Consider the following 17,602-nt stretch of genomic DNA (forward strand, 5'->3'; position numbering starts at 1 on the left):
TGTGCAGGGGTGCATGCACACACACACTGTGGCATGTGTGCGGATAATGGGGACAACTCTGAGGAGTCAGTTTTCTCTTTCTAGTTTTTTTTCAAAATTTTTTTAAATTTTTATTTATTTATTTATTTTCCGGAGCTGAGGACCGAATACAGGACTTTGTACTTGCTAGGCAAGCGCTCTACCACTGAGCTAAATCCCCAACCCCCTCTTTCTAGTTCTACATAGGTTCCAGGAATTGAACTTAGTTTGTCAGGCTGCAAGGCCAGCAGGTGTGTTTACCTGCTGAGTCATCTTGCTGACCAATACCTGGTTTTCCCTCCTGGGGGGTTCTAGGTATCAAATTTAGGTCCCCATGCTTGAGAAGTGAACACTTTCTCAAGTGGGCCACCACCCCAGTCCCCATGATGACATCTGCATTCCTATGTCACCATATCTTGTTATTTGTGCTTCTTCCTGCCTCCCAGGCGACTCCATGGTTCCTTTCCTCCTGACAGTCTCCCTTCCTACTTCCGTGCAGCACATATTCTATTAACCCCGCCCCACCTCAGGACTTCTTCCTTTCCTTCCATAATCCTCTTTCCACTTTCGTGTCTTCCACTCACCCAGTCAGGATGTCTGCCATCAAAGGCTTAGTGTTGTTTGGAGCTGGAGAGCCTCACAGATGGGTACAGATGGCTCCATTGCATTAGGGGTAGGGAACTAGGGGATAGGTCAGTTGGGAAAGCGCTTGTCACATCAGCATGAAGACCTTAGTTTGGTCCCCAGGACCCATGTAAAAATCTGGGCATGTGTTGAAGACAGGAGGATCCTTGGGCTTGACGGCCATCCAGTCAGCTTGGAAGAATCCATGTGCAAGCCCCACATCAGTGAGGCACCCTATCTCAAAAGACACGGTGGACATCTGTGAGGAATGACACCAGAGGTTGACCTCTGCGCGAGCAAACACACACACACACACACAAATTAAAAAAAACCTAGGGGCAGGCCAGATCTAGAGAATCTGGGTTTACTGTCTTCCCTTGATGGTGATTTTGTTCTCTTAAACCAACATTAATACTTTCCATATAGTAATGCCAAACTACTTTAAACGTGGTAACTCTCACCAGATGAAACTATAGTCCCAGGCATATATGCCCAAACAATGTCTCCCTGTGTTGTTCTCTTATAATTTAAGGAGTCTGAAGCAGGAGACATTTAGGCGGCAAGGATAGGTACCTCAAGACCAGTGTAAAGGGAACAAGCAGGGTCCTTTACTGAAAATATTAGCATTTCAAAGCGGCGTAGTGGCACACACCTTTAATCCCAGCACTTGGGAGGCAGAGGCAGGCCGATCTCTGTGAGTTTGAGGCCAGCCTGGTCTATAGAGTGAATTCCAGGACAGCCATGGCTACACAAAACAATTTCAAGAAGGTGACAGCAGGGATTTAACCAGGCCAGGGGGCCTTACTAACTAGGAACCCTGAGTACTACAGAGGTTACATGTCTAGGAAGCTGGCCCTGCCTCTGGAACACATGACTACATCTACATGTACTATTAACTAACTGCCTTCCCAATTATATGGTATACCTTTAGACTGCAATGTAGTCTTTTGTTCTCTTTGTGAGGGCACCCGGAATGTGCCAGGAATTGTGTTAAGCATGGGGATTCTGGATAAGAGCAAGTATTCATTAAATGACACTGGTGTCTAGTAGCCTCTCCCTTCCCACGATCCTGGGAGTGCCGCTCTCAATTAGATTTCAGCGTTAAGCAGAGACAAGCAACAAAGAGAAATACGCAGTAAGTTAACGCAGTGATGGGATACAGGGTATCTACACGGTTGGTTACTTTAGCCTGGTTGGTCTGGAAGGATCAGTTTGCTACATTTGAGCTGAGACTTCAACAAACAGGGGCCAGCCGGGGAAGTACAGCAGGAACTCAGGAGGCGGAGTATCTGTGGCAGCGTGAGCACAGAAATGTTTCCGAGAAACACTGAAATGATGATGAGAAGCAGCAGGCAGGCTCCATCATCATCTTCGGCAAATGGGGAGCGCAGGAGGGAGCACGAGTCGGGCGAGAAGGACCTTTCAGGAGCCACACTTAGAAAAGCGGTGGGTGGTTCAGCGCAGAGCGAGAGCAGCAGAGGTGAAGAAGCAGCGAGGCGTGCGTCTCTCATCTCCCCATCCTGGCCGCGCCCAGCCCAGGTGAGTGGGTGGCCCGCGGACAACCACGCGGAGGAGCCACCTCCAGGGGCCCGCGCGCTTCCTGCAGGAGCCGACGTGGCCGGCGCGATAGGCCGCGCACGTGTCTGGCCGGAGGCCCGGGCGCAGAGGTGCACGGAGGGGGTTCAGGCCCGTCCGCGTGCGGTGCCGCCGGCCCCGGATCCTCCGGGCTGCGGGGTGCGGGGCGCGGGGCGCGGGAGCCCCGGCGCGGGGCGGAAGGGGGCTGGGTCATGAGAGGAGGGGGCGGCCGGGCGCGCGCACGGAGCTGGCGGGCGCGCGCCGGGGCGGGGGCAGCCCTCTCGCAGGCGGCGGCGGCGGCGGCGGCGGCGGTGGGGGCGGCGTCGCTGTTGCCCTTTTAAGCCGCGGGGCCACCGCCTCCTGCGGGTGGAGTCGGTTACAAAGGCAGTAGCCGGCCCGGCTCCCGCACGCCGGTCCGCGCGTCCGCCGAGGCCTCGCGCTCCTCGCCATTTTCCAGCCGCGCTCGGACGCAGGTCGCGGCGGCGGCGGCGGCGGCGGGGAGAGGCGGAGCCGCGAGAGCGCGGCCCGGGCCGGCCCCGCGGGGCGGTCGCGGCCGTGACGGCGGCTCCCGGCCCCGGCTCCCTTTCCTCACCCCTCCCGCCGGAGATGAGGGGAAGATGTCCGTGTCAGGGCTCAAGGCCGAGCTGAAGTTCCTGGCGTCCATCTTCGACAAGAACCACGAGCGATTCCGCATCGTCAGCTGGAAGCTGGACGAGCTGCACTGCCAGTTCCTGGTGCCGCCGCCGCCGCCGCCGCCGCCGCCGGGCAGCCCGCACTCGCCGCCGCCGCCGCCGCTCACACTCCACTGCAACATCACGGTGAGGCGCCGGGCCGCAGCCCCCCGGGGCCGGGCGAGGGCGGACGGGGGCGCCGCAGTCCCGGGACAAAGGGCGCCTGCCCCGGAGACCCCCGGCGCCCCGGGCGCGGCCGGTTGGTGGCTGGGCCCCGGGCCTGGCCGGGAGCTCGGGGCTGCCTGGCCGGGAGGCGGCAGCGGAGGCGCGTCGCGGCTCTGCGCGGGCCGGCTTGGCGCTGTTGGCCCCTCGCGGCCCCCGTCGGGCCCCGAGGTCGCCATGGCCGCCCGCAGCCGGCCTGCTCCTGGGGACCGCGGCGCGTCGGTGGGCTCCGGTCAGCAGCCCAGGTGGAAAGGCTCTCAAGTGTTGTTTTTTTTTTTAGCTTCTCATTTCCCCGTCAGGTTTCAAACCCCTCGTCCTTGCTTGTTCAACCAGTTTTTTTGTTTGTTTATGTATTGGTCTCTGAGGACAGATGGACGCCGAAAGCTTAACGTATTTCAGGAAAAAGTTTAGGACGCAGCCCCGGGAGATGGTGGTGCGAACCATCCTTTAGCCCTGACCTGGCTCTGCGCTAACGTGTTTCGGAAAAGCTCATGGAACCTTCCACGCGGCAGGTGGTGTGGCGAGTGTGCGAGCTGCCCCACTTGTGCGGAAGCCTGAACATGACCAGCAGGGGAAAGGAGATGCTGTCCACTTTACTACCCGGAAAGATCAGGTTGGATTAGAAAGCTGGAGAGACACGTGGGCAGTTACCGTTCCCGTTTAAGCCAAAAGCTTGGTGAAATACCGAATTGTTAGTGAACTCCCCCCCCCCTCCCACCACCACCGAAGTGTGTCATGAGGCTGGCTAGTCATTGTGGAATTGATCTCATGTGCAGAATACACTTTTATTACAGCAGGAGCTGAGGTGGTAGTTTAAATATGGCTAAGATTCCTTCTGTTAATTCAGTACGTAACTCCCAACTGTGGGAGTTTGCAAAGGCCTTGGCATTATGATAATTGACCTTAACATAGTTAGCAGAGTCTACAGAAGAAGGTGGGTACTGTTAGTACTGTGAGTTACTTTATGTCCGAGAAAACAAACTGCCGCAGTGTGCTTTAGTGAGGAGAGAGGGCGCTTTCTGAAGAGTATCTGGCTATGCTGTTGTGGGTGCTGGTGTTTGAGAACTTGACAAACCAGTGCCTACTTGGAGAACTCGGACTTCTTGGAGAGTTTTATACAACCCTGACAACTACTGTAATGTTATGAAATCTAAAGGGAGCATCTAATTTTGAGTAGGGAGCTGTGCTGACTAGTTTTTTTTTTTTTTTTTTTTGCCAACTTGACAAAGATAGAGTCACAGGGGGAACCTCAGTTGAAAGAAATGCTTCCTTAAGACTGGCCTGTAGGCAAGCCTAGGGGGCATTTTCTTCACTAAGGATTGATGAGGAAGGGCCCAGCCCATGACTTTGCTTCAGTTCCCTGCTTTGAGTTCTTGCCTTGACATACCTCAGTGATGGAGCTGTGAGCCGAGTTGTAAGCTGAAATGACCCCCTTTCCCCCACAAGTTGCTTTTGGTCATGGTGTTTTATCACAGCAACAGAAACCCTGAGACAGGAGCTGAAGGTGTGCCTCAGAGGATGCTTTGAGGGGTTGAACAGGGGAGTTCAAATTTGGAAGGCTGGAGGAAAGGGTGTTCCAGATCCAGGAAACTCCACCCAAATGAGACACTGAAGCTTGAGAAAGCTGAGTTCTTAGGAGTGAGTGGACAGTTAATGCTCAGACTTGAGAAGCCCAGGGTTGTAGGCTGGTGAAGATTTTCCAAATATGGGCCGGGCGGTGGTGGCGCACGCCTTTGATCCCAGCATTCGGGTGGCAGAGCCAGGCGGCTCTCTGTGAGTTCGAGGCCAGCCTGGGCTACAGAGTGAGTTCCAGGAAAGGTGCAAAGCTACCCAGAGAAACCCTGTCTTGAAAAAAAAAAAAAATCCAAATATGGGAAGTAGAAAGTAGTAGTCAGAGTGGAGTAAGTGACTAAGTAGACTGGCCTGAACAGTTGTTGGAGGGTATTATTCAGGTAGAAGTTGAAGGTATGGCCGAGGGAAAGGTACAACTGATCTAAATGATAGGGTACTAAATTTGTAGACTATAGGGAGCCACACCTTCATTCTAGTAAGTTGAGAAAATGTGCCTGCTTTCAGAACTAGAATTCTTAATAATAGTGTGATATTAGGGAATGTATGAAAGCGTGGTTTTGGTTATTCCAGTGGGTAGTGGATGCTGCTGTTGGCCTGCGTGCTGACATTTACTACCAGGGGTACAGGGGTGCTAATGTTTTGTAATGTTTGGGCAGTCTGCCATGTCAAAGAGTTATCTGACCTAAAATGCCAGCAGCATCCCATGGAGAACCATCTTGGAGACAAATAGGACAAAGGCTTAGGTGGTGGCAGTGGAGTAAGCTGAGACTCAGATACTGGGCAGAGGGATGCATTGGTGTATACTAGTGCAGTGGTGTTGCTAGTAGGTATTAAAATTGTGAATTATGACTAGACGTTATCAGAAGACAATTACAGATTCTCACTAGGATGTATGTTAACTTTATTATGGAAAACTAACAAACACACAGCTGAACAGAGAGACATTATGTACCCAGGCTCAGCTATGATAAACTTTTGGCCAAGTATTTCATGTATATTCCTGTTGGATTGATTTGAAGTGTTCTTTAGACATACATTTTTTTTCTATAAAGATTTCGGTATGTGCTTATAAAAGGTATACTTTTAAAATATGAGTGTTTTGATAATCTACAAAGCCTGCTTATATGGGTGTAATTTGCTGAGAAGGAAAAATAGCAAGGGAAAACTGTGATTAGAATTCACATACAAGGACCCTGTCTAAGGCTTGTGATTTGTTATTTTGTAAAAAGTTGTAGGTCATTAGTGTAGTGAGTTTGACCCATTCTTTACCTTTCCTTCTTCTTTTTTTTTTTTTTTTTGTTTTTTTTTTTTTTTGTTTTTTCGAGACAGGGTTTCTCTGTGTAGCTTTGCGCCTTTCCTGGAACTCACTTGGTAGCCCAGGCTGGCCTCGAACTCACAGAGATCCGCCTGGCTCTGCCTCCCGAGTGCTGGGATTAAAGGCGTGCGCCACCACCGCCCGGCTACCTTTCCTTCTTTAGACAGAAGTATTTATTGAGTACTCCACACACCAGGTCACTAAGCTACCAAAGAGCGTCCTTGTGCAGTTTCCATAACGTTTTGGCTGAATGGCATCTCACCTTTACATACTTATGTACCAGTTTCTGAATCATCCTCTGAGGATCCTGTGCCCACTTTCCCTCCTAACCTTCTGTATCAGCTGTTCTTCCTCTTGTGGAATGTGCTCCTGACTCCTGCCTTGTGCCCTTTCCCAGTCTGCCTTTTCCATGGTTGATTGCCCCTCAAGACTCTTTCTGGGTCATGCGCAGTTCATGGTAACATTTTCCGTTCCTCCATTTAGGTCTTGTTGTTTCTGCTTTATGTTTTCTCATGTTCTCTCATAGTTCTGATTCTCCAAGCTAGTTTTTAATGGTGTCAGGAGAATATTGTGTAATTATCATTTTGTGCTTTGTATTTTCTTCCCATTCATACTTGTTTTATTGACTGTATTGGCCACTGTTCTAATTAAATTCTGTTAGAAGAGTACTTTGAAAGCTAGCTGCTAAGAATTTATCAGAAAGAGTTAGAACATCAGAAAGTGTCATGGGTAGTACACAAATGCTTAAAAGTCACTGAGGATTGATAGGAAATCTGTAATTTGGCTACATATGAAGAAGAGTGTCAGAAGTAAAAACTCACACATAAGTGTTTTCCTTTCTAGGCCATGGAAATTGGGCTGTTTTGTTTTTTTCCCATCATGTTTTTATCAATTTGTCCTGCTCTTGAATATGAACCTCAAGGAGTCTATTTCTTTACTGCGAACTCGTGAAAGATTATCTGTTATATAAAAGTAGGTATTGTTTTTCCATTTCAGTAAACAGGCTTGGTTGCCAGTCAGTACTAAGACCCAGTTGTTGTGATCACACTCCAGAGCAGAGCAGCTTGTTTAATAACCTGTATGGCTGTTTTGGGAGCTAGGATGTGACTTTCTTTTTTTATTTAGTCTTTTAAAAATACTTAAGCTGGCAGTTCCATTATGCCTTTTTGGGGAGTAAAGGGATGTTGAGACAGTGTCTCCCTATATTGCCTTGGTTGGCTTGAAACTTGCTATGTAGACCAAGCTGGCCCTGAAATGTCGTACCTGTCTTTAGAGTACTGGTCATAGATAACTGTCCCTGAAATGTCATACCTGTCTTTAGAGTACTGGTCATAGATAACTGTCTCTGAAATGTCGTACCTGTCTTTAGAGTACTGGTCATAGATAACTGTCTCTGGCTCCATTCCTTCTTGTATAGACTTGTTGGAATTTTAAGAGTATGAGTGTGTGTGTGTGTGTGTGTGTGTGTGTGTGTGTGTGTGTGTTCATGTGGGTGGGTACATGTGTTTGTGGGTACAGGTGGTGGCCAGAAGTCAGCTTTGGGTGGTACTTTTCAGGAGCCATCCACCTTCTTTGAGACAGGGATGTTGTTTGGCCTGGGGCTCACAATTAGATTAGGTGGCTAGCACCCATCTTGTTCATCTATCATTATCTCCTTGGTGCTGTGCTTAATAGAGTGAGCCAACATGCCTGGCTTTTGCTTTTTTTTTTTTTTAACATGGAAATCAAACTCTGGTCTTGCTTGTGTAGCAGGCGCTTTTTAGTCTAAGCCATCTCCCCAGTCCTTGTACTGTGTGTGTGTGTGTGTGTGTGTGTGTGTGTGTGTGTCTGTGTCTGTCTGTGTCTGTCTGTCTAGGTCAGAGGACAATCTCCACTTTTGGTTCTTGCCTTCTGCCATTTTAGAGGCAAGGTCTCATTGTTTGCTGCTGCACTAGGTACACAGTATATAGTTGGCCTGCTTCAGGAGTATTCTGTTTGCACCTCCCATTTTGCCAGAGTAATGCTGGCTTGGATTATATAGATAATGTGCTACCTCATTTTGGGGCCTAAACTCAGGTGGTCAGGCATGTGGGGAGAGAGTTAGTTTTCACTATTGTGAGGCTGGATAATTGGCCTATGTGGTTGGCTCACGAGCCCGACTTGTCTCCATCTCCCCGGCACTGGGATTATGCGGGTGTCCACCACATCGGACTGTGTGTGCATTCTGAGAGTCAAGTTCAGGCTCTCATGCTTCCGTGCAAACTGCCGACTGACCGTCCACCCTCCTCCACCTCCTTTTTAAGAGTCTCATGTAGCTCAGGCTGGTCTTGAACTTGCTTTGTAAATGGAACTCTGATTCTCCTCTCTCCCCTCTGTGTGTGCTCTACCATATACCCAGCAGCATCTGGAGACTCTTGGTAGTAAATTGCTGTTTCAGAGTAAAAAAAAAAAAAAAAAAAAAAAAAAAAAAAAAATCTCACAGGAAGTAAATTGGTATAAAATTGAAATTTTATTCTTTATATTACTTGTATACATAAATTGGTGTTTCTTCATGAATGATTGTCAGGCTAGTTTTGGTGAAATAATTTTTGTTTAGCTAATTTCTATTCATTATTGCTAAAAGCCCCTCCTCCAACAGCCAGCTACTAAATTAACAAATGTTAGGTCTGAATCTAGGAGGGAGAGGTTTAGGCATTACTTAATATTTAGGATCTTAAACAAATTATTTCGTTTATTATGTTTCGCCATAAAACAGTCCCTTTTTGCCTTGGAATGCTACTGGAAAGCTTCTTGTCAACAGTACTGTACTGTACAAATGGGAAAGTGATAACCATTATTTTAAAAATACTTTGAGCTGGCTAGCTCAGGGGTAGAGTACTCCACCTTGCTGAGCATATGCAAGGCTCTGGGTTCAAGACTCAGCTACAAAGAAAGGAAGGAAATAAATGATGTGCTGTGTAGCATCTTTTCGTGGACACACAGCAATGCTGTTAAGCGCACGTTTTGTTTTTCTAGTCTTTACACTGATAAGAAGTTGTTCAGCCAAACTTGTACAAAGGAAATAATGAACAAAATGACTGCCGCGCCTGAGAGCCTTTCTTTAGCTGCTTCTCCCACGACAGATTACTTTTCCAAGTTGAGTTCATGGAGAAGCTGTTGGAAATATCAGAACTGTCATGTTAATCCCCGAATGGTACTATTTTTCAGACCAGAAAGAGTCATTGTTTTCATTGATCTGACCAGCTAATAATGTAGAGGCAGATTCTTTGTGGTTATCTGTCCTTCTCCATCTCTGTTTTTATGTGCTTTCTGGAGAGAAATGAAATTATGGAGATGTTGGGTTTCCTTTTTATGAATGATGGTGTATACCTTAGTAACTTTTTGGTGGTGTCTGCGGGCTGGGGGTGTTGAGCTTAGGCCTGGGAAGGGGTAGTGTTAGGTAAGTGTCATCTAGTCGTGGGAGGATGTAGAGATGGAATGGAAACAGATACTGCCAAAAATAAAACATTACTGGAGAGAAACAGAGCAAGGCTTCTCCCTGACCCTCACGCTTTTGTACTAGTGGTCTCTGATAGCTTCTGAAGACAGTTAGGTAAAACAATGCCTAATCAGAACTACTGAAATTGTCCCCGGGAATTTGCAGCCGAGTGGATTCAGATCATCTTCCTTATTTTTCTGCCTCAGTTCGCTTAGAAAGATGTTCTGAGTAGCTGTAATTTGTTCTCTACCTCAGATACTTAAGCAGTTCTTAGAACATGATGCAGAGTTTGTGCTGAAAGTTGTTTCCAGTGGTGGGGGTGGTGGATATTTTGTAACATGGAAAACAAAACATGGTTATTGTGAGAAATTTAGAAACCAGAGAAGCAAAAGTGGGGAAAAACAAAAACCAAAACAAAAAACCCACCTCTCTAATTCTAACACCCATTGCTATAAATTTTGGTGTAGTGTCTTTCTGGTCATCTTTTCCCTCTATGTTATGTGCTGATTTTTTTTTGAGACAGCCTTTCTCTGTGTAGCCCTGGAACTCTGTATAGACCAGGCTAGCCTCACAGAGATTTCTGCCTCTGCTTCTTGAATTTTGGGGTTAAAGGTGTGCACCATCACACTTGGCTACTGTTTTGGAAAACAATGAACGAGATTGTTTTGTGGCATTCTTCTCACTTAGCAGTGGATCTGTATCCTGAGGTCCTTCTCCAGTATCTCCTCTTCTGTGATATTGACAGAACCATCTGGTGAATTCTGTCTCCTAATATTGGACATGCAGGTGGTAGCTGCTTCTATTTCCTCCCTATTTTAAGTAATGCTCTGAGTATCAGTAGATGGAATCCTTGTGTATATAGGAAATGTCCTTGGAAATTTTCCTAGAGGTAGTTTCTTTTAATTCTTGTTGCTGATTTGGTTTCTGAAGGTAGAACAAGTTATATTGTACTATATAGAAACTTTTCCTTAAAGCTCTCAGCTATTATTTATCAGATTGGTAAAAATGTTAGCATTGTATAATAAATGAGCATCACCACAATCATGACAGTCACCACAGACACTATGTGTCATAACAGACAGACAGTTATCGACAGCCCTCTGAGAAGAAATTTGACCTCATGAATTCTCTCGGTAGAACAAAGTGAATGCTGATTACCCCAGGCTAGCAGAATTATACCTGTGACCCCAGTTGTCCCAGAAAGAGACGTTTAGTCTGAGAGAAAACTCAGATTTTTATGGCTTCCCCACCTGACAGTTCATCAGTGGGAATGGTTAGAATGTGTTCTGGCTAGTTTTATGTCAGCTTGACGCAGGCTAGAGTCATCTGAGGAGAGAACCTCAACGGAGAAAATGCCTCCATGTGATAGGGCTGTAGGCAAGCTTGTAGGGCATTTTCTTAGTTAGTGATTGATCGGGGAGGGTCCAGCTCATTGTGGGTGGTGCTATCCCTTGGCTAGAGGTCCTGGGTTCTATCAGAAAGCAGACTGAGCAAGCCAGTAAGCAGCACCCCTCCATGACCTCTGCATCAGCTCCTGCTCCCAGGTTTCTGCCCTGTTTGAGTTCCTGATTTGGCTTCCTTCAGCGGACTGTGACTCAGTATATGTAATCCAAATAAACCCTTCCTTCCTAAGTTGCTCTTGGTAATGGTGTTACAGCACAGCAGTACTAACCCTAACTGAGACGGAATGCTAGAGTTCTTTGGTCAGGCTTTGTGTTGAGGGAGGCTGCAAACCGAGCACCAGTGGAGCATGTAGGTTAATGGAGACTGGAGAAAAGGGTGTGCTGCTTCAAGGAGGGAAGGGTAGGGATTCAGCAGGAGAGAAGGTGGGAAGCAGCACTTCTCAATAGGTCAGAGTCCGGACTTAAACTCTTAATTGTTATCAGTTATACCTTTGGTATTTATCGTTAGAAATTAAAACAGAAATATTAAAACATGAACAGTAAAACCAACCTTCCATACTGCAGGGGTTTTTGATGTTTGTTCTGTCTTTGCTTCTGCACGTAGTTTGATTGATTTTTTTTTTTAATATATACTTTATTACTGTATTTTTTTTTTTTTTTTTTTTTTTTTTTTGGTTTTTCGAGACAGGGTTTCTCTGTGTAGCTTTGCGCCTTTCCTGGAACTCACTTGGTAGCCCAGGCTGGCCTCGAACTCACAGAGATCCGCCTGGCTCTGCCTCCCGAGTGCTGGGATTAAAGGCGTGTGCCACCACCGCCCGGCTATTACTGTATTTTAAATGTATTTTTTTTTGTCTCTATGTATGTCTGTGCATCATGTACATGTCTGGTGCCTGATGAGGCTAGAAAAGGGTGTTCTGTCTCCTGGAACTGGAGTTAGAGATGCTTATGAACCACTATGTGGGTGCTGGGAATTGAACCCGGGTCCTGGAACAGCAGCCATGCTCTTGACCTCTGAGCCATTTCTCCAGCCCAGTTGTTTGATGTTTTAAAGTGTGAAGTAATGTGAACAAAACTCAACCTCAGATATCTCGTTGGGAAAGAAATATTTTAATGGCAATAGCCACTTTAGATAATTGGGATCTCCATGCCCCTTAGTGCTGGGAACTGAACCTGGGACCTCAAGCATGCTAGGCAAGTGCTCTTTCCACTGAGTTGTTTTCCCAGCTTGTGAATATTTTGTGTATATGTGTTACTTTACAAAAACTTGACCTTACTCTTGCATGATATTATAGCATCATGCAGTGATCATTGGGAAAAATATTTGGTTAACATATCTTCTAAACATTGATAAGTTTCACTGTACAGCATCAAAATCTAATCTCACCACCAGTCTCATCAGAATACTCTGTGAAGCTTTGAGCTTACACTGGTGGATAAGTGTTCCAGGGTTTGAATGGTTTTCTCTAAAGTTTGACTTTACTCTTGGTGAAATGTACAGTCCTTTGTTTTGGAAATGACAGGCTATCTCTTGTGTTTGAGAAGACATCTTCTAAAAAGCCAAGTTGGAATATGCCTTGCACAGTCATCTTTTAAGTAAAAGTGGTGTCCGTTCATGTCAGTTCATCTCACCAATCAGTCACACATGCCTACTCTCAAGTGTCCTCCAGGGGTGCTCGTGTCTACTTCCCACTTCCCATTTCATTACCACAATATTCAAAAGGTATATAAGATGTAATAGATATCACCCTCACTGTCTCCTTTTCACAGCTTTGTCTGTCTGAGGACTAGCAGTGAAAGATTCCAGCGTGTAACCGTGTTTGTTACAGGGCCTTCACTTGTGCAAAGGCAGCAGCAGTTTTACCTCTCCAGCTTCTGTGCACTAGTGAGGACTGAGTAGAGTGAAAAAGACCATCAACAGTTTAGTCTTGTACGAGGTCTAAGGCCTCTGAGAAACATGGAAATATGAGTGCTTATGTTTACTGTCTTTTCAGTATGCCTGTCTTTTCAGGTACAGGATTTAAAATACAAACATCTCAGGGGGAACTGATCTCTCTCTAAATTTCTATTAATGTGGTAGAGGCATTTCAGTCTGCCTCAGTAGCTCATATGTTTCTTCATGCAGACATTTACTAGATAAACACTAATCTATACAATGAACTTCTAGATCTATTTTTATTTTTTAAAAGCTAAAGAAAATACAAAGCCCAAACAGTAAAAATGGTCTAGATGCTGTATTCCCAAGCTAAGCTGAAGAATGTAAAATGACACTATTCAGTAAGTGCCTTTCCTTAAGAACAGGGTTGATTCTGAAGACACTTTACCTTTTAGCCTGTGAAGTGATTTGGAGCCAGTAAGAAATGAATGAGAGCACAAAAATAAACCACCCGTTGCTGGACAGGCACATGGATACCACTACTGACACTAATTTCAGTAGTTGCTTTTTCTTAAGATTTGGTAAAATGTTAGCCGGGTGGTGGTGGCACATGCCTTTAATCCCAGCACTTGGGAGGCAGAGCCAGGCGGATCTCTGTGAGTTCAAGGCCAGCCTGGGCTACAGAGTGAGTTCCAGGAAAGGCACAAAGCTACACAGAGAAACCCTGTCTCGAAAAACCAAAAAAAAAAAAAAAAAAAGATTTGGTAAAATGCTTTAAAAGTTTACAGTTTTTGTGCTGTTAGTTCTGTTATAATGAGGTTATAGTTCCTGTATGGCATTACAGAACATTGTTCTTATAAACTATCTATGTGATACAGCTTTTCACTTGTTAAATGTCTTCAGCAGTTAGTATCTACCAATAATGTCTTTTCCCAGAGTCCCAGTAGAAAACAGTACAAAGGAGCAGAAAAAATGTCTCTTAGTGGTGCAAGTATGTAACGCTTCCTTCACTAACTCACTTAAAAACAACATTTAAAGTAAAAAAATACAGTAGTAGCATTTCTCAGTAGTACTTTGTGTGATAGGATATTAGAATTTTATCATGTTTGATTAGCAACAGATGCATTTCTCTCTAACAAACTTAGAAACTTATTTATTTTACTTAATTTATTTTATGTGTATAGATGTTCTGCGTGCATGTATGTCTGTGTACCACATATATGCAGTGCCTGCATGCAGTCAGAAGAGCATCAGATCTCCTAGGAACTGGAGTTACAGGTGGTTGGGAGCACTGAATCTGGGTCTCCTGGAAGAGCAGTCAGTTCTCTTAACTGCTAAGCCAGTTATACCTTTGAGCCCTTAGACCTTTGGGGGGAAAAAAGTATGTGTTTGCTTGCATGAGTTATGTGTACCATATGTGATTAGGAACTCATAGAAGCCAGAAGATGTTGGGTTCCTTGGAACTGGAATTAGAGCTGGTTGTGAGCTGCCTTGTGGGTGCTGGGAACTGAACCATGCTCCTCTGCAAGAGCAGCAAGTGCTCTTTAACCACTGAGTCATGGCTTCAGCCTCCTAAATTTAGAATTTTCAGACAACAAACATTACTCTGAGTTTCTGTGGATCAGAGTCTGCCGTCACTTACCTTGGGTTCTCTGGCCTGTGGTCTTTTCCTAATGCAGGATCCTGTTGGTGGAGGCTACCGTGGTCAGAAGGTTGGAAAGGTCATAGTTGCTGGCAGGATTCTTCTCATAGGGTGTTGGCCTAATCTGAGGATCTTGGTTAGTTCTTAGAGTCCTTTTTCAATTTCTTGTGACTCAGAGCTCTCCACAGGGTCGCTCACCATGTGGGAGCTGATTTACATCACCAGGACTAATTACAAGACCAGGAGATAAGCAAGACAGGAGTTGTCTTTTTGTAACTTGATTTCAGAAGTGGTATTGGTACTTTTGCTGTATTTAGAAGTGAGTAGCTAAGTCCAAGGAAGAGGATTTTTACAAGGGTATGAATACCAAGAAGTGAGAATTAATGGGGGTCATTTTAGAGGCTGTGTAATAGAATGTTTGAGAATACCATTGATGGTGTCTGTGAATAAATGTGAAACATCTGTATTAGAATGGCTAACTCAGAAGCCCACTTCTGTGGCAGGTGAAATCTGAATGAGGATTGTAGCAGCCCTGTGCTGCTGTTCACTCTGCTTCAGCAAACACCTGCTATATTTAAAAAATATATTTAATGCTGTTAGAGTTTAGTGGTACAGCATGTACCTGGGCATGGCTTTACGTTTGATCCCCAGATCCCCAGAAACAAAACAGGTAGGAGAAACTATCAGCATCAAGAAAAGGATTAGGCAAGATCAGATGAAGGTAATCTTCATTTAATAGGTCTTGTTTGTTTGTTTGTTTGTTTTTCGAGACAGGGTTTCTCTGTGTAGCTTTGCGCCTTTCCTGGAACTCACTCTGTAGCCCAGGCTGGCCTCGAACTCACAGAGATCTGCCTGGCTCTGCCTCCCGAGTGCTGGGATTAAAGGTGTGTGCCACCACCGCCCGGCTATGAAATTGTATTCTGAAGTCAGCCTGTAATCCTAGCACTTAAGAGGCTGAGGTAGAAGGATGGGCAAATTTGAGTCTACATATTGAGACCTGGTTTCAAAAAACAAAAGGAAAAACCAAAGAAATGGATTATATTCTGTGTTACAGTCTAAGAAGTGATGGAAAAATAAATGGAGTAAATCCCTTTAGATTTTATTTTATTTATTTTTTAATTATGTGTTTGTGTGTGTGGAGGTGGGTATATGTACTTGAGTGCAGGTGTTTGAGGAGTCTAGAGGTACCATATCCCCTGGAGCTGGAGTGACAGGCAGTTGTGAGCCACCTGACATGGGTGCTGGGAACTGAACTTGGGTCCTTTGGAAGAGCAGCACATGATCTCAACCACAGAACCATCTCTTCAGCTCACCCTCCCCGCCTTTTGATACAGGGACTCTGTGCATCTAGGCTGTTGTCCAACTCTTGGGCTTCCTACCCCAGCCTCTGATGTGTCCACCCCAAGCCTGGCTCAGGGTAGTGCATTGTGTACTGATGGAGGAAGAAGAGAACCTCCAAGGAGCTTCTGTGATTACACTGCTTAGAAGGGAGGCCAGAGCACCGTGAGCAGAGGGGATGGAAAAGAAGTGTCTGCATTTGTGAAGATTGGGAAACATGTGGTCCTTGGATTTATTTAAAAAATTCAGAACTAGGTCTGTAGATAAAATTCAGAAATAGGGCATTATTAAAAGGCAAAAGGTACTATTCAAATCTAGGGACTGAATTTTAAAGTTGGGATTTTTTTTTTAAAACTTGCCTTTTCACTTTGAGAAATTATTGTGATTCCATATTTTAAAGCTCTGGAAAAGGTGAAAGCTAGAGAATTCAGGTCATGATAGACCTGCTATTGCAAGTTTTCAGTGGCACTTGGATACATTTCTTCCCTTTTGATAAAAGGAACTCTTAAGGTACATTTGGTTTTTAATCATCTTGCTCGTTGGGTAAAGTTCTGTTGTCTGCTTTTAAATTTACAAATTGGATGACATGGACTAGGTAAGATTAAGCTGTTAAACTTAGCAGCTTTAATTTTTAAACTTCACAGAGGAGTCTGGTCTCTCCATGAATTTCAATGTCGCTTTGTTCCTTTGAAGCATTTTATATGGATCATAATCATCTTGCTGCTGAGTGTTGCGGTTTTAACTGCATATCTGGGTTGGTCTGTTTGTAAGTATGTTTCACCTACTGTCTCATAACAGGAATCTTACCCATCTTCTTCACCAATATGGTTTGTGGACTCTGATGACCCAAATCTGGCATCGGTTCTGGAACGCTTAGAGGACACTAAGAACAACAATTTGGTAAGGAGATAAACTAGTCTTTTCTTTTTTCTTTCTCATGGTCTTATAATAGAAATTAAGTATTAAGAGGTAATGTGATAAAAATTTATCATACTTAAAATTGACTTCATTTATTTCCTTTTCCTGATATTTCCATCCCTTCTTAGACCGTAATGTAAGTTGTTACACAGCATGTTTAGTAATTGTGATTTTAGTGAGCTTAGAGGCTGTAGCTTTTGAAGTTCATCTCCCTCTTTCCATAGGTACAGTTCCTTTTTATATTAGGAATTGAGGTTCTCTTTTTCCTTCATTCAAACGGTTAAAGAAAGCAAACATTTTGGATAGACTGTTGGGTGAGGTGAGAAAGGAAAGGACAAAGGAGAAAGACAGGCCAGTGTAGGTGTGAAGGGAGAGGAGGATAGAATAGCATCAGTCTTAAGGTTAGGGATTTCTTTGCTGAGGAGGGCCCACAAGTCTGCAGTAAAGAGCCGCATTGATTGAAGAAAGTGTTGTTTTTTTTGGTCCCCTGTCCACATGTTCCAAGACCCCTGGTAGAAGCTCTGTATAAACACGTTTTCAGCCGGGCGGTGGTGGCGCACGCCTTTAATCCCAGCCCTCAGGAGGTAGAGGCAGGTGAATCTCTGTGAGTTCGATGCCAGCCTGGGCTACAAAGTGAGTTCCAGGAAAGGCACAAAGCTACACAGAGAAACCCTGTCTCAAAAAACCAACAAAACAAAACAAAACAAAACAAAAAAACAAAAAACACATTTTCTTCAGTACATTGAACACTGAGAGACTAACAGTAGCCAGTAGTAAACTAGAACAGTGACAACAGGCCCCATGTTAAATAACTTTAAAAGTTTTTACTTCCAGTCAGCATGTGTGGACCTTGATTAACCCTGGAAAACTGAAATTGTAGAGTGCTTATCTGGGGTAAAGGGGAACCGCTGTGTAAAGAGATGTATCTTTTGAGGCTGGAGATATGGCTTGGGAGTGTAGAGAACTTCCAGCTC

At 45.1% G+C, this 17,602-nt stretch overlaps 1 protein-coding gene across 3 annotated transcripts in view; it reads left to right on the forward strand.

The window, feature by feature from the left end:
- The first annotated feature begins 2,732 nt into the window (after positions 1-2,732).
- Positions 2,733-17,602, forward strand: part of Ube2q2 (ubiquitin conjugating enzyme E2 Q2) — a 57,721-nt gene continuing 42,851 nt past the window's right edge. For 2 of the 3 annotated variants that reach the window (XR_009380244.1, XM_059267916.1), the window contains exons 1-2: positions 2,733-3,035; positions 16,509-16,610. Coding sequence is in view for 2 of the 3 variants with exons in the window: in XM_059267916.1 (XP_059123899.1) it covers positions 2,835-3,035; positions 16,509-16,610 (303 nt within the window). In the remaining variant the exon portion in view is untranslated. The remainder of the gene's footprint in view (positions 3,036-16,508; positions 16,611-17,602) is intronic. The other variant, XM_059267915.1, reaches the window with a different exon arrangement.

Source organism: Peromyscus eremicus, chromosome 7, assembly GCF_949786415.1.
Source record: "Peromyscus eremicus chromosome 7, PerEre_H2_v1, whole genome shotgun sequence".
Classification (NCBI taxonomy): Eukaryota; Metazoa; Chordata; class Mammalia; order Rodentia; family Cricetidae; genus Peromyscus; species Peromyscus eremicus.